The 22,774-nt window shown below is 41.0% G+C and overlaps 1 protein-coding gene across 2 annotated transcripts in view; it reads right to left on the reverse strand.

Annotated features, from left to right (window-relative positions):
• The window catches only part of vps53 (VPS53 subunit of GARP complex), a 40,278-nt gene extending 19,282 nt beyond the window's left edge, over positions 1 to 20,996 (reverse strand). For both annotated transcript variants that reach the window (XM_080429045.1, XM_080429044.1), the window contains exons 1-10: positions 20,863 to 20,996; positions 18,912 to 18,992; positions 15,824 to 15,873; positions 15,655 to 15,721; positions 7,026 to 7,112; positions 6,277 to 6,392; positions 5,729 to 5,848; positions 2,414 to 2,492; positions 2,048 to 2,191; positions 596 to 738 (exon numbers count right to left, since the gene is read on the reverse strand). In XM_080429045.1, coding sequence (XP_080285171.1) covers positions 596 to 738; positions 2,048 to 2,191; positions 2,414 to 2,492; positions 5,729 to 5,848; positions 6,277 to 6,392; positions 7,026 to 7,112; positions 15,655 to 15,721; positions 15,824 to 15,873; positions 18,912 to 18,992; positions 20,863 to 20,949 — 974 coding nt within the window. In that variant the 5' untranslated portion in view covers positions 20,950 to 20,996. The remainder of the gene's footprint in view (positions 1 to 595; positions 739 to 2,047; positions 2,192 to 2,413; positions 2,493 to 5,728; positions 5,849 to 6,276; positions 6,393 to 7,025; positions 7,113 to 15,654; positions 15,722 to 15,823; positions 15,874 to 18,911; positions 18,993 to 20,862) is intronic.
• Positions 20,997 to 22,774: the final 1,778 nt, after the last annotated feature.

Below are 22,774 nucleotides of genomic sequence, written 5' to 3' on the forward strand. Positions count from 1 at the left end.
TTATATTTAGAAAAACAAAAGTAGTAGTAGTAGTTGTGAATTAGCAAACTAGACATTTAGACTGGCGAATTCCTTTATCCTCAAAAGCGCTAATGCACGCAACTGTTTTCGCCAGGTTTTATTTTTGTTGTTTCTCATAAGCGCTCGTCCGTTGTCCTTCAACAACACAGCCGTCTGCCCAAGCCTGGTGGCAAAAGCGGGTGCACAAGCCTGCCCCCCAAATAAATAAATACATAAAGAAGCAAATTGACAAAACCCTTTTCCTATACCGTCAGTATGTGTGTTTCAAGCAAGCTTGCCACTTGCAGTAAACCACTGCAAAAAGGAGACCGTTAGATTAACTTACATCTATACAAAATGTTACAGGGAGAAAAAATACCATCTTTAGATGGTATTTAGATGGTTTAGAAAAAAGAATGCCTAATCACTATTGGCAAATGACAACACTTCCAATTCCAAATAACAACACTTCTATGGCCAGAAAGCTGGGATCCAAAAAGGGGTTTGGAAACAAAACTCAATGATCATACTGGGACCCACTGTGTATATCTAGGAATAAAAGTGAATATAGGCGTGTCTTTGTAGAGGAGTGCACCTGGTGATGTGGCAGAACTCCACAGCAATGCGTTCCGTCATGTACCACTCTTCAGGGAACATACGTCCGTACTTCTCCTCGTAATCCACCAGCTGCCGCTTGATCCAGGCATAGCGACGATCGATCTTATCCAGCCACGCCACCTAGACAACACAGCAGGCCAACACAAGAGACAAATGGAGCTCATGCACACAACAGTAAGGATGAAGTAGGGCTGCAACGGTCAATTATTTTCTCGATTATTACTCTTTGAATTTTTCGAACAATTGAGAAGCGCTTCTTTTTATATAGTTTAAATTATTTATATATCAATGTGATGTTTTGATAAATCTATTAGTCTGAATAACAATTTCAGCCCTGTTTTATACTTCCTCATACAAAGGTGTCATGCAAAGATAGCCTATCTACAAGCTTACAATGCGTCGATAATTTTGATATCTACTATGATAAAGGCAGGTATTATGGCAGTGATTACCACAATCAACATGCTACAGAACAGAACTGCATCAAAAATTAAATAAAAATAAATAAATATAATATTCTCGACCAAAACATTTGGGGTAAATGAGGCAAAATAATACCTAAAACAGAAAGGACAGTTCAGAAAGTTGCATCATTTCCCTGTAATGAATTTAAAAGCCATATAACGATATCCAAAAACTATATCTAGTCTCATCATGATATTGATATAATATCAAGTTTATTCATCTACCTGAAATCAAACCCATGCTGGGTTAGGGGAAGGACACAGTCAAGACCTTCAGTAAAGAAACTACAACCTTCAGTCAAGAAACTTGTGGCACGTAGAGTCACTTTACTTAGTTTGAAAATATGTGCAACTTTCCATGAATATATTCAATTAATCAATAGACTACAGGTCACAAGCAAATGCAATCACAAGAAGGAAACGTGTCTGCATTAACCACTTAAACCCTATATACTTCTCTGGTCCCTTCCCTTTTATCCTTCTACACCAAATCTCTTCGCTGAAAATAGCCTTTTTTCCCGTGACATCTTGTGAGCTTATAAATCTGCTAAAATTTGCCAAATATCTGCATATCATGACATGAATAGGGACGCTAGGGTTCATGTGGTTAATAATCGACTGCTATAATTCTGCCTCCCCCTGGCCAGCCGAGGCGCCTGATGGAGGGGAAAGGAACTGGTTGGAATAACGTGTTCCTTCCACGCGCTACGTCCAACCAGGGAAACTCCCCCCTGTCAGGTGACAAGAGGGTCAGTTGGCTCTCATGCATTGAAGGAGGCATGAGCTCGGCCCTGGCCTCCCTAGGTTGGCAGAGGGAAGGTAGTGCCTATATTACATAGACAATTGGCACTGGGTGTAAAAAATAGGGGTAACAAAATCGTGGGATAAAAAAAATAATCGACTGCTGTTTTCTCCATAACGGATCTAGACACTGGCAGCCGTGTCCCCTCCCAATCCACACTCACATCCTGGTTTTCCTGGAACAGCACCAAGTACTCAGAGAGGTGCTGCCTGATGAATTTCTTCACGATCTCTTGTTTAATACGCGGGTCCAACACGTTGGCCACCAGGCAGGCATCTCTAAGGACATTACTGGGACCACCTGTCCTCTGTGGGGGTAATAGGTTGTGCTGGTTAAATACTGTGGTATATGGGTTAAATAAAGCCACGTTCACAATTGATTAAATGAGGTTTCGACACTGGTTAGATGGTGCTTATAATGGCATATGACGTACTGTAGTCTTTTATTTGAAGTGTATTTATTCAAACACACCAACAAACATCAAAGTTTCAAACATGAGAGAAATCACACTGTTGTCTGATATATTTACCTTAGAGCCCTGAGCTGGGAAGGCCTCTTCAAAATCAGCTAGGATTTGAGTGCCCAACTCACTCTGTGCCGCTTTCACTCTGCACAGAATAGAGAGAACAAATGACTGACCTTCACTGACAGGTTCTGTTAGGTTGTCTCAGACTGAATTGACCACTTTAAGACCTATAGCGAAAAATAGCCGATCTCAAGGATTAAAGCAAATCCAGAACTGATCATTTTTGTTAGGCCGTTCGAACCAATGTTAATTTCGTCGAATAAACACAGACAGAAAATGTTCGTCGACTACTTTTTTTCACAGACTGAAAAACTAAATTAAAGCAATGATTAAAACTAAACTATATTGACAATTCTGTCAACAAATACAAACTAGACGAAAATGTAAGGGAGGGACTAGTGGAGAAGAGATCTAGTAGAACTAAGACGAGTCATTTTATGCTTGGTTGTGTGCAGGTGTCGCGCTCCGAAAATAGCCGATCTACAAGCTCACAGCGTCGTGAACTTGTAGATCTGCTGTTTTCGGCACACATCGAAGTGTAAATCAGGCATCACGACGCCATCATGGCCCACCAAAAATACATTTTAGTTGACTAAATCAACTGTAGATTTAGACGACTAAAATCTTTATTATTATTATATTACTCAAACTAAAATATTTCAGATGACTAAAATATGACTAAAACTAAATAGATATCTGCTGTCAAAATGAACACTGGTCCTCCTGACAAACAACGATTGCTTTAAAGGGGCTCAATCAAACATGGAGGGCAGCCATAGCAGGGCAGAGAGGCCGTCTGGTTCATCCCCCACAGCCCAAGTCTGTGTGTCAAAGTGTCAAGACACTTAACACATAACTGCTCCCCGGGTGCTGTATTAATGGCACTCACTATGAAACCATCTGTGTGTGTGCGTGTGCGTGTGTGTGTGTGTGTGTGTGTGTGTGTGTGTGTGTGTTTCTTTAAGTGTGCACGTATGCGTTCCTGTGTGCATGAAAGCAAGCGTACAACTGACCCCCTGAAGATGACAGAAAAACTCAACGACAATCTCATATCTTTCATGTGATGAGGCCTACTGTATCTACAGTATTATAGCCTGCAGGCCCATGAAGGCATGAACTGGCAACCGGACCAGGGTTAAACCAGGACCCGTCCCTGGAGCTGGGAGAAGTGTCCAGAGTAAACAGGAGGAGAGGGCGGGCAGATACTGTAGCTCTGCAGATGGATGCCAACTGCTTGGCAGAGGTTACTGCCCCTATCTACTGTTCCTTCTCCCTCTAATGTGGTTTCGCCTTGAACCTTTCATTCTTCCTTCCAATCGTCTACTCAATCTGTCTGACCTTTTCCATCTTGCCTGCTCTGTTGTCTGCCTGTCTATTTGTACTCTCTGTCTGCTTTTTGATGTCTCCATGCAATGTTGCTGTCAAGCCGGAGTTATACTTTGTTGTGTGCCGGTGTCGTGCACTGAAAATAGTCATGCTGCGTTCGCCGTGTTGTGAGCTTGTAGATCGGATATCTTCGGTGTGCTACAACGGCGTGCAACTAAATATTAGGCCTGTCTCCGACTAAGGATTTGTATAGTCGAATCTGATTGGCGACTAATTGTCAATAGTCGACTGGCAGTCGACTATTGGCAATTAGTCGACTAATGGCAATTTTTTTTGCATGATTCGACTGAGATTGGCAGTCGAATCAGTCTGAATCTATCTCTTAGTCAATCATGCAAAAGATATGTTATGCAATAGCGGAACATTCCATTTGGCCTGTAGGGGTGCTTAGTGTCTGATTTAACATATACTTGCTTGGTTTCTCCCAATAAATCATGATGTATATCCTATTTTTGGCAAACTATTAGTTAATTAATATAACAAACTAGGCCAATCTCTCAGTCGAATAATGCATTAAAAAAATATATATATATATATTTTTTTTTCTTCATAATTCGAGATTGGCAGTCGACTCAGACACCCCTCGACTGATTAGTCGACTATTCGAATAATCGAGGTCAACCTACTAAATATACATTTGTTTCAGCCTCCCCGTGTTTCTTCTCATTGAACACACTTGATACTTGATATTTACAACTACTGTCCAACTGTCCGTCTTGTCGCATGCGTAGCTTTCCTTCCCTGTGCTCCCTAACGTTCCGTGTTCTCCTATCATCTGTTCCTTCAGAGGACTCAGTTCTTCCATGCAGCTGTTATGTGGTTCGAAAAAAGAGCTGTCTGCCACACCTCAGTCAAAACAAGAGGAGAATTTGTGGGTCAGAGTTGCTCTGAACCTGCGCATGGAGCTGGCCAGCTTGTCCTCATTTGATTCCAGTATTATCAGGAAAATATTAGCAGGGGGGGGTGTTTGAGTTGTGGGAAAGCCTGATACAACAGTACACTTTGTTCATGTTTGCAAGCAAAGTATTTGTGCGAGGTTCTATTCGCTGTAAACACAAATGCTCTTGCCCACTGCCTAGGGTTACAAACACACACGCACAGGCCAGGACAGACCACATGCATTTCCTCTCAGACACACTCACCCCCTAAATATGAATCTTTGTTATGATTCTTGCATGTGTTCTGACCTGGTGCATTTTAGTCCAAGTTCCAAGCACACACAGGTTTGTAAAGACCGCACATTTTTTGCATACTTCTTACACTAACACAGAAATGTGTGAGTGTGTGAGTGAGTGAGTGAGTGAGTGAGTGAGAGAGAGATGTTTGCACAAATGCAGACAATATGAAGGCAAAATAGGTCGTAATTCAGTATATTTGTGTGTGTGTAAACAGGATGCAGGATATAATAAGTCTAAGACTGCACCAATACAACTGTCCACTGTTCAGATGACAAGTTGTAGAATATTGCTGCTGTGTGACTGCCGCCGCTAAGCTAGCCTGTGAATAGTAGCTGTAGCATGACCAGCAAACTGCTCAAGTATCCTTAAGCTAAACGCTGATCCCCCCCGACTGCTCCAGGGACTCTAGTGCAGCATCTGATTAGACATGGGAAGGAATCATCTGCAAGTAAACTAATCCACTTAATGTTGCAATACGGAACTTATTTGAATTAATAAATCGTTTTTTAACTAATCTGTCTGATACATTATAACAAGAAAATATGCTTAGGAAACCCACTTGGTTTCCCACTCGGGAGAACAAGGTTCAAATCCCGGGTAAGACATAGAACTTAGATTGATTGTTATGTAACCACATTCGCAAAGGCTTTGTGGTTTCAGTACCTGTGTGTGTGTGTGTGTGTGTGTGTGTGTGTGTGTGTGTGTGTGTGTGTGTGTGTGTGTGGGCGCTTTTGTTGTTTATTAGTTACTGTACCTCTCAGAGAGCTGTCTGATCTGAGGGATGCCCATGTACTTGTGGAAGTGTTCTAGCACATTCACCACTCCCTGTAATAGGTTGGCAACCTCACCATACTGCCTCTTCCTCGTCATGGCCCTGGAATACACACAATTTCAGAAACGGTATGCTTTCACTTAAAATTGTATTAATAAATACATTTCCAGAACATTTCCAATGGCTGTGTCATTTTGGCGCAAGTGTTGGGGGCACTCGTGAATAGAGAAGTAATCAAAAAACTAAATTTATGTGGAACAGTTATTGTGAAGAAAAAAAAAATATGAAAAAGTTACACAGTATGACTTAAATCACAACACTGTATTTTGGGCATGTCATTATAAGCCAAACATAAATAGCAGATCTACAAGCTTGAGATGTGAGCTTTTAGCTCAGCTATTTTCAAAATAACTTCAAAAGAATTCACGTTGTGGTCAAGCGGCCTATGCAGCTCAGTGGTTAAAAGCACAACCCTGCATCAGAGAGGGCTCTAGCCCCACAGATGACAATCTAATCTAAAGTGTACCCACTCTAAGGAGTCCACGCCTCCTGCAAGCATGTGCAGGTGGTTCAGGGTGGTGATGGAGGTGGTGAGGTGGCGCTTGGCGTGGTCCAGCTGTTTAATGTCCCTCGTTATCTCCTTGACCTGTCCAGAGAGGCGCAGACAGGGAGAGAAAGGGGAGAAAGTGAGCGGTCAAAAGGACAAAAGGGAGGAGGCGGCGGAGGTCAAAGATAAAGAGATGGAGAGGGACGGACAGAATAGGCGAGAGAGATGATGATAAACAGGAAAGAGAGAGAGACAGAGTCATGAACAGGAGGCAGAGATGGAGAAAGAGGAAAAGGAAATAGGAGAAAAACACACCCATTGGTTTGAGAAATAATTGCTCAAGCATGCCTGTTGAGGGAGGGGCCCACGTGCTACTGCTGCCTCGCTCTCAACTCACACACACACACGAAAGCAGAGAACAATGTGCATTGTTAAATTCTTTCCTTTATCAACAGACAAACACACCCATTCACACACGCACCATATGGAAGGTGCATTACCTCAACTTAAATCAACAATGCCCCCTACTGCAACAGTAGTGTGTGTGCAGGTGTGTGTGTGTGTGTGCAGATGTGTGTGTGTGTGTGTGTGTGTGTGTGTGTGTGTGTGTGTGTGTGTGTGTGTGTGTGTGTGTGTGTGTGTGTGTGTGTGTGTGTGTGTGTGTGTGTGTGTGTGTGTGTGTGTGTGTGTGTGTGTGTGTATACACAGATGTATGCACTTGAGCACACTCACCATTTGTTCAGACTTCTCAGCCTTGTCCTTGATGTCTTTAATTTTGCCAAAGAGCTGCTGGATGGCTATCTGGGCCTCCTCCAGAGCCTGTCCAAAACAAACAGACATGTACACACCAATAAAGAAAGAGAGAGAGGGAGAGGGAGAGGGAGCAAGAGCGAGAGAGAGAGAGAGGGAGAGAGAGAGACAAAAGGGGCGAGAACATGATACAGAAACAGATAAAAGAGAAGAGTAGAGTAGGAGGACAAGGCCAGATGGCATTCATAAGTGAAATATTGTCTCTCTCTTGTGAATGTGAACACCACAGCAGAACACAGACAGAACGACCTCACATTGATGGGGACGGCTTTGTTTGCTTTGCCCCAAATTCTATTACTTTCTTTGATATGAATGAACACTATCCGCTCAGCAACGTGACCAGTTGTTATCAGTGTTGAAAAAACAGCAGAGAAAGAGAGAGAGAGAGAGAGAGAGAGAAAAGAAAGACTGTCAATGAATAATCAATCATAATATAATCAAATATAAAAAATCAATGAACGTTCCAATGTGAAAATTAAGGTTCTAATAAGAAATACAAAAATAATCTGTGCCTCGACTTTTCGCACAATCCTGGCCTGGGCCCCTGTAACCTTGCAAAGCAGCTGGCCTTGCGAGGAAACAGAGCTATCCGTTTGCAGACTGCACAAGTTAGACAGACAGACAACGCAATGGCATCCATAATGCACACATGAATGACACATCACTTCTTTAAAAAAAGAAATTAGAGTAGCCAATTATTTTGTACCCCTTTTTCTACGCAATTTAGTCGTTATGCCAATGTATTCCTCCCCACACACAATTCTGTGTTGTCACTGCTGTCGTATCCTACTGACTCACCTGCCAGTAAGGAGCCCCCACCAGGAGGACATAGAGCCTTCATCATCCTCCTCTCGCCCAACACTCCCCACTGACAGGTGCCGCCCCAGCCCGTAGGAGTACGTGCAATGACCATTATCATCACCCTCCCCGCCCGGCTTCCCTCCCCCGAACACGGGCCAATTGTGTTCGTGTAGACGCTCGGCAAAGCCGGATGCCACCGTGGATTTGAACCCACAACCTCCGTGGTGGTGGGCAGGGACTTTTAAAACTGCGCCACCCGAGCGCTCGAATTGATTCAAAATGATAATGTAGGTCAAGCTGCAATGCCCATTTGGTAATGATGGCAGACAAGTTCACAACCAGACTCGACTGAAGAAAGTGATCAAAAACTCAGTATGGAGTTGTCCCTCAGTATAAAAGGTTCTCGTGACATTGTGTACCTTCATTTTATTTAAACTAAAAATGTTACAAAAGTGTTGTAGGCTATACTGAGTTTGACTGAATAGATTGGTAAGATAATATTATATTTCTCGTTACAAGTAAAGAAAAGGGTTGTTTCCATCACAACACTTCTCTTGGAGCAATGCATTGTCCGTTCTCCGTAAAACGCCAATAAACGCCCAGGAGGCTACAGTATAAGATATAAAGTACTATTAATTTGATCTCACACAGGTTTCTAAGCACCAACCGTGGTCCCAGAGAGAGAGAGAGAGATCTTTAAATGAAGGTTTACAGCATATAATATTAGCTACCAGTCCGGTATATGTTTGAAATTCTTGTTCACGGAATCATTTAACTTATTTTGTTTGACAATTTTGACAGCCCTAGACTGAGAAGAGGGCGGAGGGCAGTGGGAAATCACACAGCACGACTCGATCAAAAACCTTGAAAGGATCCAAGGGATGAGAAACCTCTCCCACAGTTTACTCTCACATTCCATTATGAGCGAGTTTTCATCGTCTGGCATCGGGACCATTTGGAAAATGACCCGCGGCAATAATGTCCTATTCTCAGCTCCAGAATGGGAGCCATGACCAGCAGCTCCAACTAATTGGCTGACTAATTGACAGACTAGCTAGATATCAGATAGCGGATTAGCGGTAGCTTGTTAGATGACACATGTGCTGTGTGCGTGTCCGAAATCACCCACTCATTCCCTACTCCCTTTATAGGGAGGTCTATGTAGTAGACTATAGTGAACACCTCAACAAAACACATTTCATGACTTCATTGCTGTTGCACTATTAAAACATGCCAGTTCAATGTCTGCCTTTTTTTTATTTCAGCCAGTGGTGGAAGAAGTACTCAGATATTTTACTTAAGTAAAAGTAGCAATACCGCGATGTAAAAATACTCTGTTACAAGTAGAAGGTCTGTGTTCAAAATGTTACTTAAGTAAAAGTACAAAAGTATTGGCATCAAAATGTACTTAAAGTATCAAAAGTAAAAGTACTTTAGTGTTTGAAAATAGCAGATCTACAAGCTCACAACACGTCTTGATGCGACGCATTGTGAGCTTGTATAAAATAGGACTAAAGTGGTTAATGTATGTTTCATAATGTAATCATTTATATCTGCAAAGTAACTAGTAACTAAAGTTTTCAAGTAATTGTAGTGGAGTAAAAGTACAATATTTGCCTCTGAGATGTATAAGTGAAAGTACTGAAAATACTCCAGTAAAGTCAAAATACCTCAAAATTGTACTTAAGTACAGTACTCGAGTAAATGTACTTAGTTACTTTACACCACTGATTTCAGCGCAATGCATACCCATCTGTCGTACCATACTTTTCAAGATGCATTGTGGGATAAAATGTGTCCACTATAGGGTATAATACTACAACATGGTGTAATCACTATGTAGTTCACTGTATAGCGAGTAGGGAGAGATGTCAGACACAGCCATGGAGTGAGTACAAGGCTGAGCTCTATAGCAGCGCTGTCGCTGGGATCAATAAAGCTGACTCATTAGCAGGTTTATACCTTATAACATATATAACATATAACATATTTGGTAATATTAAAAGGTAATAAAACAGCACGTATATATGGTATACACAAATATAAAGACAATTATCCATATACAGTAGAAGTCCTTAAACCACAACCCCTTCTCACTATTAGTGTTAACCACTTTCAACCTGATGTCTCTGTTTTGGCCATGTCATTATGAGCGAAATAAATGGAAAATAGCTGATCTGCATGAATTTGTAAATCTGCTATTTTTACTATTCTTTGCACGACAAAGTATATTGTTGTATAGTTTAAGTGCTACTCTAATATTTCCCTATCTTCTCACAGCTGTTCTTTGATGGTCCAGAGCAGGACCTTTGGCACTACATTTCCATACCACGGTAATTGGCAAGAGTTGGCCAAAAATGGTGGCTGTGTGGACATAAGTTTGGCTCTCCTGTTCTTCTTCTTCTCTTGCTCACTCACTCACTCATACAGAATGCTAACAGCCGGCACCAGCTGCCCCAGGAATTTACCACTTTTATAAGCCTCTCAGAAGCACACAGAAGTGGACACCGGCTGAGCAAATGCACACACACACAAAAGCATGTGTCCATGTACACAGCGAAATGAACAGAAAAACATACATTGTGGACAGTAGGGCTGTCACCATTATGACATTTTACCTGACGATTAATTGTCAAAAGCCATTTTTTTAAATGTTTGATTTTTTTTTTTAATGTTTGAAAATATGTGAACATTTTCAACATGGAAGCGATTATGATTATGCTAAATAATTGCGATTAGGCAATCATGTAATAATTGTGACAAGCCTAGTGGACAGTTGACACCGTTTTCCCCTGTTCTGAAACGTGCATCCAATAGGATATGTTTGGAGACAGCAGCACTGTGGAGTTGTAAGATCAATTCATACTCCATCGCATAAGGGTGTTGCTTGCCAAACATAACTCATCTACAAGTTGGGGATGCGATGTGTTGTTACCTTGTAGATCAGTACTTTATGGCAAGCAACACCGTCGTACTATAGAGGAAAATAAATGTCAGTCCGTAGTCTCCGTACTATTATGAGTAGCTCTTAGCAGCTCACAGCTTATTTTTTTTATGTTTTTGAACATGTTGAATAATTTTGAATTTTTTAACACCAATCTTCTTTTCTGGGGGTCCCTGGCACAAAGCATTTTCAGATGGGGGGGTGGGGGGGGGGGGCTTAGCGGCCAAATACATATCATTTTGGGGATCCTTGGCATGAAAAAGTTTTAGAATGACTGATTTAGAAATAATATTTTGTCAGCCAAATTTGAATGGTTAAGAAAAACATGCCAAGTTCATTATTGGACAACCTCTACTTGATTGCACAGATGGAAAATGGATGAACTGGAGAATCGGGCAAGGCTGTGTCAGAGGATAACTTGGGAGGCAGGTATTACAACCTCTTGGTCTCATCGATCCAAACGTTTTTTTTTTTGTTGATCCGAGCACACCTGGAAGGTAGGGAGTGACTGTGTATCTTTACAGAGGACCTTGGAGATTGCTCTCAGTGCAAGAAAGTGCTCATACTAGAGGCAGGAAACAGTCACTTGTGCAGGCCTAGCTAAGTCAGTATGGCTGGCTTCCTAGCACTCATTTCCTGCATTTAGCCTTGAGAACAGCAGCGAGGGACCACTGCCCAGCATGCATCCTCATGCTTGAGATGCTATCTGTTCTCTCACACTCACACACACACACACACACACACACACACACACACACAGTTAGAGAATTGTAGAAACAAGGGTGGAGCTTCCCTTTACTGAAAGGCATACTGATGGCCCATTCATACTTGCGTGCCATGTCACGCACCAAAAATAGCTGATCTACAAGCTCACAACGATGCAATTCGCTGTGAACTTGCAGATCTGCTATTTCCGGTGCATGACACCAGTGCACAACTAAGTATAAATCAGGCATAAGCCTGGCATGGCCTCATATTAGCAGACTCATTCACACCACAGTGCTGCTGCAGCTCCCAAAAGGCAAATGAAATTTTATGGTGTGTTCAGAGTGTTTCCAATCTGGGAACCCATTTGGTTCAAATCTTGTCTTGAGAGATTAGTGTTTCTAACCTTACAGTTTGGGATTAAACGCAAGAGACAGACATTCTGTCTCCGTAGTAAGCTATTATAAGCTCAAACAAACTCTCATAAAACTTTTCGCCCATAGAATAAATGGGTTTTGGTTCCTCTCAAATTTAGGATTTACTTTTGATTCAGAATCAAATAAAAACATTTTTTCAATTTGATTTGATCATCGTCCAGAGGAGAACATGTCTGGTGCTATTCTTCTTATGTACAATCATGCTACATGCCACTTTCCATCTGCTATATACTGTAGTGTAGGATGTAGTCTCGCGTAGCCAGACAATTATTCCACAATCTCCGAATGCTATATAGTCTGGATCTTACACCTCCCGAAAGCAGAGAATGGAAGCTGTCAGCTCTTCGTCATTTCAATTCACGAAAATATATTTTAAAATATCTTACAATTTCATTTGAGAATTTCCATTTCGGATCATTTTGATTTATATTAGGATCACATTTGCGTGACTGTTAAGACGAAACGGGAGCAGGGGGGAAGGCGCCACCTCCGCTTCAATCTGGGAACCCAGAGTCAAAAAAAAGGGAAAAAACAGCGCCCTCTGCTGTTTTTTCCTTTTGAATTTGACTCTGGGGGGACCTCCCAATAGAATGTGGATAACAGGATGTTGGCCGTTAGGTCCGCCCTCAGCCCTCCACTTCCGGTCCACATGTCTTTGTTTACATTCCGAACATTCCTAAGTCTTGAGAGATTACCTCTTTATCCTTGCATCGTTTTCAGAGCTTCCGTGCTCCAGACTGTATGACGGAAACATTTGAAAATTGTGGCAGGCAACAGACTGGCTCACGAGACTATGTAGGCTATGAACCATAAGCCTAAGATAAAATAAACCTTCATTGATCTCTGATTCAGGTTTCATAGATAGCAGCAACAGCAGTAGGAGTGAAACACAGTAAAGGCTCTGACACAGCAAGTGTCAGAGACGGACGCGTGTCAACTCATCAAACACACCCATTGTTTACAACGGCTGCAGCCACACTAGAGGCATCAAGTGGACGCGTCAAAACCTGTTGACGCAACTTTCAGAGCATGGTTTTATTTTGGAGCGTCAATGCGCAGAGAGAAAGAGAATGACTGGAACGACGGATAATATGTTTTATATGGTTTTGAAGACCCATAAACATGCTGGTGGCTTTTTGTACTCTGCATATCTCTAAAGAATGAATGAAATTTTACCTCCAAAATGTGGTTTTCAGACTAGCACCAGGCACGAAGCAAACCCATTATTCAAGTTTTCTCTTGTTGTTTCTCAAAATGTGTTTGTTACCCTGAAATTACGGCTAAAGTCTATGGATCTTAATGACCGTGAGCTGTCAGCTGTGTACCATGGAGTGACGTGTTACCCACGTATCTATGACAACAGGCTTGTCTGTGGATGAATAGAGTACACTGGCAGCTGCTTGTAAGGTCATCATATTAACTACACAGTTATTTACCGTGTGTGGACCAAACACACTCAACTTGACCAGGAGAATGCCATAAATCCATCAATGTCACCCAAATTAAAACAAGGACAACTTAAGACAAAGGGTGATCAAAGTAACATTCTGGATGTCAAATAAACTGTGTAAAATTTAAATGTTATCCATTATACCTGGTTAATTGAACGGTCTCTCTCCAAAGAGATGGCAGTGTGTATGAGTATACTGTAGATGTGCTCAATATATTTTCTGTGATGCTATCAGGTAGTCTGCGTTTCTCCTATACTTTCACTGCAGCCACCCATCCATATACACTTTTTACAACAAAAACAAAAGGTAATTCAACAACAATGGCTTCTTAAGTCCTCATTATTTAAGTAAACGAAAAGTCATTATCTGGCCATGTATCATCATAGAGGTAGCTAAATAACAGGTCCTAGTACATGTAAGCAAGAGCAAACCCAGGTCAAACTAAACATTACCCATGGTCTATTCTGGTATTTCTAGGGGAAACATTTATGTTCAACCAATTTAACTCGCAATACAACAGTCTGTTACCACTACCCACACACATCAGACAAGCGCATTCCTCTGTGGGAACTGCCTGCCCACTGCTGAAGCATGACTGGTGGGACGACAGACTCCACAACACACTGAAACGACAGGGAATCCCTTCAGACCTCTTTATTCCTATCTCTCCAGTCTACCAGCTTTTATTACCCACATTTTCTGCGCACACCCACGCTCCGATCTCTGGGTTTACCCAGAGGATTTTGCACAGTGAGCAAGATAAGTTAACACGAGATAAATTGCTGTAGTGTAGACTGAACTCTTTCATCCTTATCCTGCGCCGCCGTCTTCCTCATAAAGACGAATATCCATTTCCTCCTTTCCATCTGCAGAGAGGGATTTTCCCTTAAGAAACGTCGGGACCAGCTCTGTGGGATTTGGAACGGCAAGCTTAATATCATTGTGTGTAATGTCATGGGCCTGGAGGTGGGGCAGAGCCGCGGGGGAAGAGGGTTAGAGCACTTAATGTCATGAGCCTGGAGGTGGGGTGGAGCCGCGGGGGAAGGGGGTTAGAACGTTTCCGCTACCGAACAGTAGCGGACTGCAAAAGAAAGGCCCTACAGACTAGACACACTGACGACAACTTGCGCCTAATCCGCCAAACTGGTCGGAACACACACACACACACACACACACACACACACACACACACACACACACACACACACACACACACACACACACACACACACACACACACACACACACACACACACACACACACACACACACACACACACACACACACACACACACACACACACACACACACACACACACACAGCTCCCCATCAGGTGTCATGTTCCGTCTAACCACCTTCCCCTGACGGAGCGAAAGCTCTGCCTTAAAATCAGGAAAGGCTTTTCTTTTCTGACACGCTTCCACCAAAAAATAAATGAGAACATGTCAAGACACAAAACCACAGGTTCAAATGGAACCTCGACATTTGAGGGAAGGGAATCCATTTCATTTCCCAGCCCCGTTTTCCATAAAGAGGGCAGTTTAGTTTGAATGGTGGAGATGGGATCTGACTCATCCTGTCCTTTTCCGTGGCAGCAGAACGGAGGGAGAAAAGAGGAGGATGAGGGGAGGAACATACTTGTCTGGGTCAGGAGTATCCAGGAGCACTATACCTCCAAATCCAAGTTTAAGGATGACACTTTTAACACTGACTGGTTGATCAATAAGTCCTAATGTTGTCTGTCAGACAGCAGTCAAGTCCCACACACCAAGTCCTTCCTGCTGTGTGCATGCCATTATGTGTTCATTTAAGCTGCAATCCATCAAGTTTCATGTCCTACTCAGGATTTGTACACAAGTCTCCCGCGTGGTACACTTGTATTTTGACCGCTCTGCCAAGAGGCAATCAGTACTTGTCAATCAGTAATCAAAACAAAACACACATTGCAGAACGAATGAAAAAACTATAGGACAGTCAGTTCATAATGGGACAGTGATATGATTTTCGTGATGTTTTCAGCACTGTATGGTAGGCGTAGTTTGTTATCTCCGCCAGGCTGCAAACGAGTGTTGATTGGGGTCCCAGAGAAACAAAAATGGTATCAAATGGGGATCCATGGCCTAAAGCATGTCAAACTGGGGGAGGGGGGGGGGTCCTTGAAATGAAAAAGATTTCATTATCCATGGTGTAATGAATAGTGGCTCAGCTCACCTGTCTGCCATCCTGGCCCACATTGGTCTGGCCTCTCACCACAGTCCTGATGTTATCATCTAGACGCCTGTCAGACATGATGACACGATGACATGATGAATAATTACTGTTCTGGTCACATTAGCTGAAAATAATTGCTGGCATCTATGACAGTCACCCATCTACTCACCGAATCTTCATACGGATCTTGCTCACCACGTCATCAATATTAGCCAATGACTGAAGAGAAACACAACAAGAAAGTCGGTAAGTGAACATCCCATGACCCCCAAAGTTACAGGGTTGACACTAAGGTCTCAGAGGCGCTTGCCCGTCGGGCAAGTACAGGTCATTTTCTACTTGCCCACAGGTCTTGCCCACTTGCCCGAAAAGTAAATCGTCCTTTATAAAATTATAGGTTAAATTAGAATTACCATTCAATTAAACACTTATTTTTGTACTTTCTACTTGCGAATTATGGGGCTGCATGATAAAAAAATGTCATACCTCAATATGTATGCCAAATATCTAAATAGCTATGAATATGACTATGGGTTGAAGGTAGGGTAAGTGATATTTTTTGGTTAAAACAAAAAGGATTTTGTTATGGGTTAAAGCTCTATATTCTGATAGTACTCATTGCTATAGAGTGTTTGTTCAGTAACAGGGGTCTCTCTGTCTCTCCAGCTCTTTGATAGACAGAAAATAAATGTCCAGTTAGGTGACACCATTTCAGCCAATCAGGAGAGAGTACCCATTTATCAGCTTAATTTTTATAATGTTCCAGTTCCAATTTTACATGCTCTTTTCTTTGTGTCATCACTTCCAATTTCACTTGTTTAATGTGTATCCTGTCTGAGTTCTCTGTCCTGATTCGATAAAATTGGTATCCTGACTTGAAAAGGCATTTTCTGTTTAATACAAAGAGCTGGAGAGACAACATGTGCACCTGCCCGTGGGGCAACCAGATAGCACCTGCCCTACCATTTTATTTACCTGCCCCTGGCAGGCGGGCAGGTGTTAGTGTCAATCCCTTAATGCCTCATTTATGCTTTGTCGTATGACGACGGAGTACCGAAATTATTAGAGCTACAAGCTCACAATGTGTCACAATGCGATGCGTGAGTTTGTAGATCTGCTATTTTTGCCAAGCGACTTTGTTGTACGACTAAGTATAATAAGCACGATGCTCCCTTACAGAGCACAGAAAGAATATACAATATGTCAATACAAATGAAAAAATGAGTTAATTCAGTCATATATATGCCCCTGCCCTGAACAACGCTGAATTATTCACATTGTTACATAGATACAGTACAGATACACCAGACATCAGTTAGTCATGCACTGTGACCCTTCTAGACTCTAGAGACCAATGATGAGTGCAACAAAAAGGTAAACAGCGCCCTCTCTTGGAGTTATAGCACAACTACAGTACACTTTTCTTCCAGTAAGTAATGCGGTAGAAGCCTGTACTGAGTGTTAGTGAGGGATACTGATCTTTTCTGTACCTCATAATCATTGTGGAAATAATTACTAAACCCTTTCTGCACCAAATAACGTGTTCTATTCTCTAATGAAGAAAATTTACAAGTTGTTCAAACAAATATTTTGCCCAGATGGTCCTAATCTAATGGTCTTCCTAAAGAAAATGGCAATAAAGCAACATATTTTTTTCTAAATTAGGTCGATTTTTCACCCCCAAATAAAAGCATCGACCTGTATGAATGAGGCATCGCCAAATGAATAGCCTGATGTGAAAAGTTTGGCAACGCATTTTCAGATTGTTTATTCGTCAAACGCCCGGTGTGTAAGAACCATAGCAAGTAGTACTTAAACACATCACAATTTTACCAGTGCCAAAAGAGTTGGTGATTTGTTTTACGGCATGGCTCTGTAGGAGGCTTGCCGTCTACAAGAAGGCCTGAAGGTGTGTTTGTCCAGAGACAATAATCTTCCGCTCATCTGATCAGTGCCAAATGTCTTGTGAACACTGCCAGTAGACCAACGAAGCACCTCCATGTTTGATATTTTTATATATTTACATTTTATAATGGAAGTCAATGGAGCTCGGATCGTGGCTGAAACATTGGACAACTGGAGTCATACATCATAGATGCGTCACAGATGACTGACTGAGAACAACATGGGAGCCACGCCGTTATTAGACCGTCTTGTTTGTACAAGCTACCCACTAAATGCAACAGGAGGAAAAAAACATTACAATATAAACATTTATATAAAAATAAATAGGGGGTCCCCAGCTAAAGTAGTTAACATAGCATCACAATCATTTCAACCACTTTATCCATATGTTTGGCGATTCAAAAATAGCAGCTCTAGAAGCTGCAAGCTTGTACATCTGCAATTTTTGGAAATATTTGAAATATATTGAAAATGTTTGGAAAAGTTTGAATAAATCTTCTTTTCTGGGGGTCCTTGGCACAAAACCTTTTCAGATGGGGGTACGCAGCCAAATACATATCAATTTGGGGGTCCTTGACATGAAAAAGGTTAAGAGAACCACTGCCTTATTCTGTTCATTCGGCATAGTAATCACTAATCAGTACATAGGACTGCAACTATTGATCACCATCTTAGCGATTATTCTATCAATTACTTTTTGAATTTAATTGTTTACCTTTCTCCTATAATGACATGCTCAAGGTAGGGATCGATTAATAATATGTTTGTATTCAATAATCGGTGATCATTGTTTATGATTAATTCAATCGATTTGTTCGATTAATTGCTGCGGCCCTAATCAGTAGTAATCTGAAGCAGTGGTTTTCAACCAGTGGTCCGGGGACCAGCAGTGGTCCTTGAGGGGGTTCCCGGTGGTCCCCAGCTAAAAGATGGATAGTTAGGGAACCAAATGGAACCTTATAGATCTGTAACTGATGAGATTGTAAAATTAAACCAAATGGACCCTTACGGGTCTATTTGGTTTCATTTTACACTCTCAACAGTTAAATTATTGTTAAACATCTGCATTACTTAATTAAGAAGTTTATACAATTAGAGAATATAGAAGAATCGTAACTTTGATCAACGTTTGCCTGTTATCTCTCTACCACATCAATACAGCATTGATGGAATTGTGGAGATAAAGATAATCTTATCCAACAATAACAAAATATAACACGTTTTGGGTCTGAGAGGCTAAATGTCATCAAATGATGGTCCGTGGCTCTAATGCCAACTACATAATGGTCCTTGATATGAAAAAGGTTGAAAACCACTGATAGGAAGTAAGGAGAGGCTGTCTGCTCTCTTACCTGTTCAGTGGGGAACAGTGTGTTGATGTATTCCACAGCATTAAAATCTGCTCTGTCCAGTGGATCTTGGCTGGGGAAAACCTGTAATCCCAGAGAGAGAGAGAGAGAAAAAATACCATACTTTTAAACAAGTGTGTCAGCAGCAACTGACAATACCTTGTACATCAGTGGTTCCCAAACTGGGAGTCGGGACCCCCAGGGGGGTCCCCAAATTATTTTGGAGGGTGAAAATAGCCGATTTACAAGCTCACAACGCCTCGAAGTGTGAGCTTGTAGTTCGGCTATTTTCACAATATTTATCTGGAACAGAGTCAAACTGAATGTAAAATGCCTACAATTCCAAGTGCTCGTCAGGGTGGGGGATCCCCAGTTAAAATATGATTATTTTGGGTGGTCGTGGCCTGAAACATTTGGGAACCCTTGTTGTACATAGACAAGGGCAGCAGAAGGGTCCCGGTTCGATCCCCGGCTCCCCCTGGGTTAGTGTTGAAGTGTCCTTGAGCAAGACACTGAACTGAGCAGGTTGTGTGCTTTGCATGGTTTCCTCCGTCAGTGTGTGAATGTGTGTGTGTGAATGGGTGAACGTAATGCACATTGTAGATAAAGGCACATATATAAATGCACCATGGTATTTACCATTTATTTACAAGAAACAATATTATTGTCAGTGAATGAATACACTACATTGTCATGTAGTATCCGGTATTACATCAAATCCGACATTACTCCAGTGGTGGAAAGTATTAAAGTACATTTACTCAAGTGGTGTAGTACATTTTGAGGTACTTCACTTGAGTATTTCCATTTTATTTGAATACATTATCCTTCCAATCCACTACAGTTCAGAAGGAAATGTACTTTCTGCTACAAAAAAATAATATTTGACAGCTTTAATTAATTACTAGTTACTTCTTATCAGTCAGAGCAGGGACTAAGCCATTGCCTTTACATTAATACATAAGTTGGTAGGCTACATTTTGCTGTTAATGCTTAATTGGGTATTGTTATATTGGTACGTGTGTTGGTCTGACTGAATACTTCTTCCACCTCTGCATTACTCCCAACAACCTCTATTACAAAACAAACACAAAACAATCACACAAGACTAAACGGAAATGAGACCTTCTGAAAGTGAAGTATAATGTTACACCGACAGCAGCTATTATTAGTTTCAGTTGTGGAAAGTAACTAAGTACATTTACTCAAGTGCTGTACTTATTACAGTACAATTTTATCAATTTATATACAATTTTAATTTTTCTTATTACAGTACAATTTTGAGGTATTTTGTACATTACCAGAACTTTAGTCCAATTTTCAGAACTTTCACTTCTACTTCACTTCATCTCAGAGGCAAATATTATACTTTTACTCCACTACAATTATTTGACATTTAATTACTAGATTCTTTGTAGATTTTGATTATTATTACAAAACCTACATTAAACACTTCAGCCCTATATACATTTAGTCCATTTGAAAATGAAAGATCTACAAGCATTGTTTTCAAAGGATTTTTATACATTTGAAAACTTGAAATGGCACATTCTGCATAATGAGTACTTTCTACTTTTGCTACTTTAAGTACATTTTGATACCAATACTTTTGTACTTTTACTCAAGTAAATTTTGAATTCTGGACTTTTACTTTAACGGAGTATTTCTACATTGCAGTATTGATACTTTTACTTAAGTACAAATTTAGAGTACTTTTTCCACCACTGGAAATGAGACCTTTTGTTCTGAATGTGAAGCAAGTATAACGTTACACCACCAGCAGCTATTACTAGTTTATGGTTTCATACGTGGATAATAATAACAGTGTAATAATGTAGTCCATTCTCAGCCAGTCGGTGGATTTGCAATAACTGGTCTGTCTGTCAGGCTAATTGTTTTTATGGCCAATAAGCTGCTAACTAACTGTCACGAATGTAAATGTCCTCAGATATACCTGTTCAATGGCCAGCTGCACCTCTGGAGTCAGATGCAGAATAGCCTCCAGATCCTCAGCTAATTCCAATTCTTCATCCTCCATCATCTTCAAAACAAAACGAGCGACCACCTCTTCTTCAGCATAGATACCACTTCCTGGTCGGTGTTGCCAGGTTTTGAGAGAGAAACAAGCAACCAGGTCTAGGGAAACTAGAAAAACAAGCCCAAAGTGGCGTATAATAAGCAGACATGGCAACGCCACTTCCTGGTGAGGAGGCTTCTGGGATATCAAATGACATTGCACTCAAAAAGAAACGGTGCGCCATCTGGTGGTTGAAATGTTGAATTACAGTTTTCTTTTGTATTATCATGTGTATCATATGTATTTATACAGTGGTATAAAGTAACTTAAGTACTGTACTTAAGTGCATTTTTTAGGTATTTTTTTCACTTTACTGGAGTATTTCCAATTTTAAATAATTTAACTTCTACTCCACTAGCCTACCATCTCAGAGGTAAATATTGTAATTTTACTCTACAACAATTGTTAGAAAACCTTAGTTACTAGTAACTTGATTATTATTACAAAACATACATCAACCACTTCAACCCTATATTTGAAAATAGCAGATCTACAAGCTCACAACGTGTCACATCGCGACCATTGTGAGCTTGTAGATCTGCTATTTTCAAAAGGTTTTTATCCAGTTGAAACCTCTGAAATGGGACAGTCTGCATAATGGGTATTTTTACTTTTGGTATCAGAGGTAAACTACGAGCTCGCAATGCAAAGCAATGCATTGCATTGGGATGCATTGTGGCTTGTAGATCTACTATTTTCAAAATAACATAGAACACATTGTATAATTTACATTAAAATAAGTTTTATTCCCTCTGTACCGCAGTCCCTGCAGATGACCTCTTATGGGAGATAGATCCGTTGAAAACTCCGAACACTGATGGTATTAAATTCCACATGTTCCTGGCAGATTGAGATGACCTAGTCTAACTGACCAAGTTTGTGTATGTGCACATGGCAGACAGCTTGTTGTGCCATTATGGATCTTATGGATCATCATGTTTTCAGCACTAAAACTTCTCTCAGCCTCTGCAGAGCCAGCAGGAACCAGTGACGTCAAGCAGAGCTTTCAACCTGATCCAACCGCTCTAAAAGAGCACTTACAGGTGGCTGCAATTCGAAACTGGCCCCTGTAAAAGTAAATTGGATTGTAAGTCTTGCCTATAGTGAAGGCTTTGGTGTAGACCAGAGTTGCAGACACAAATGGTCCAACAAATGTTCCAGAATCAGTCAAACAGCAGAAAAGGCCACCTTCGGTTTGTCTGTCAACACAGGAGCAATATCAAATTGTTTTATAAAATCATTGTTATAATTAATAAGCCTATATACCACTTAACAGAATTAAAACTGTCTTGCTGTATACTAAACAGTTGCTACAATAGGCTACTGTATAGAAAAGTCTTGTTTCAGGCAGTATTCTTGTCACTGAGGTATTCTTGTCCCTGAGTTTATGTATTTGATAAACCTACTGTAGGATCTTAGTTCATTAAGTACACTAAGAGTAGGACAAGCATTCTATGATGCAGGGGGTTATTTTATAAATAAAACAGGATGCCGATGTAGTGTAGTTACATCGTACAAAGACCATTGAAATATTCCAGTCTACTTCAAGAAAAGGACAGGTGGTGCTCTCATTAACCTACTTGGTCACAATGGTCAGACCCTCATGATATCAATGAACAGTGGAAGAAGGTAAAGTCACTACTTTGGTTCAATTAAACATTTATTTAATTATGTGCACAACAGTGCCATCTGACACTCTCACATAGTTGCTCTTTAGCCTTTTTTATACCATGGACACTGATTACAGATTCACAGATTACTAGTTCCAGATAGATTTGTTTTCTACATA

This window comes from Gymnoscopelus braueri (genome assembly GCF_963280865.1).
Source record: "Gymnoscopelus braueri genome assembly, chromosome: 5".
In the NCBI taxonomy this organism is placed as follows: Eukaryota; Metazoa; Chordata; class Actinopteri; order Myctophiformes; family Myctophidae; genus Gymnoscopelus; species Gymnoscopelus braueri.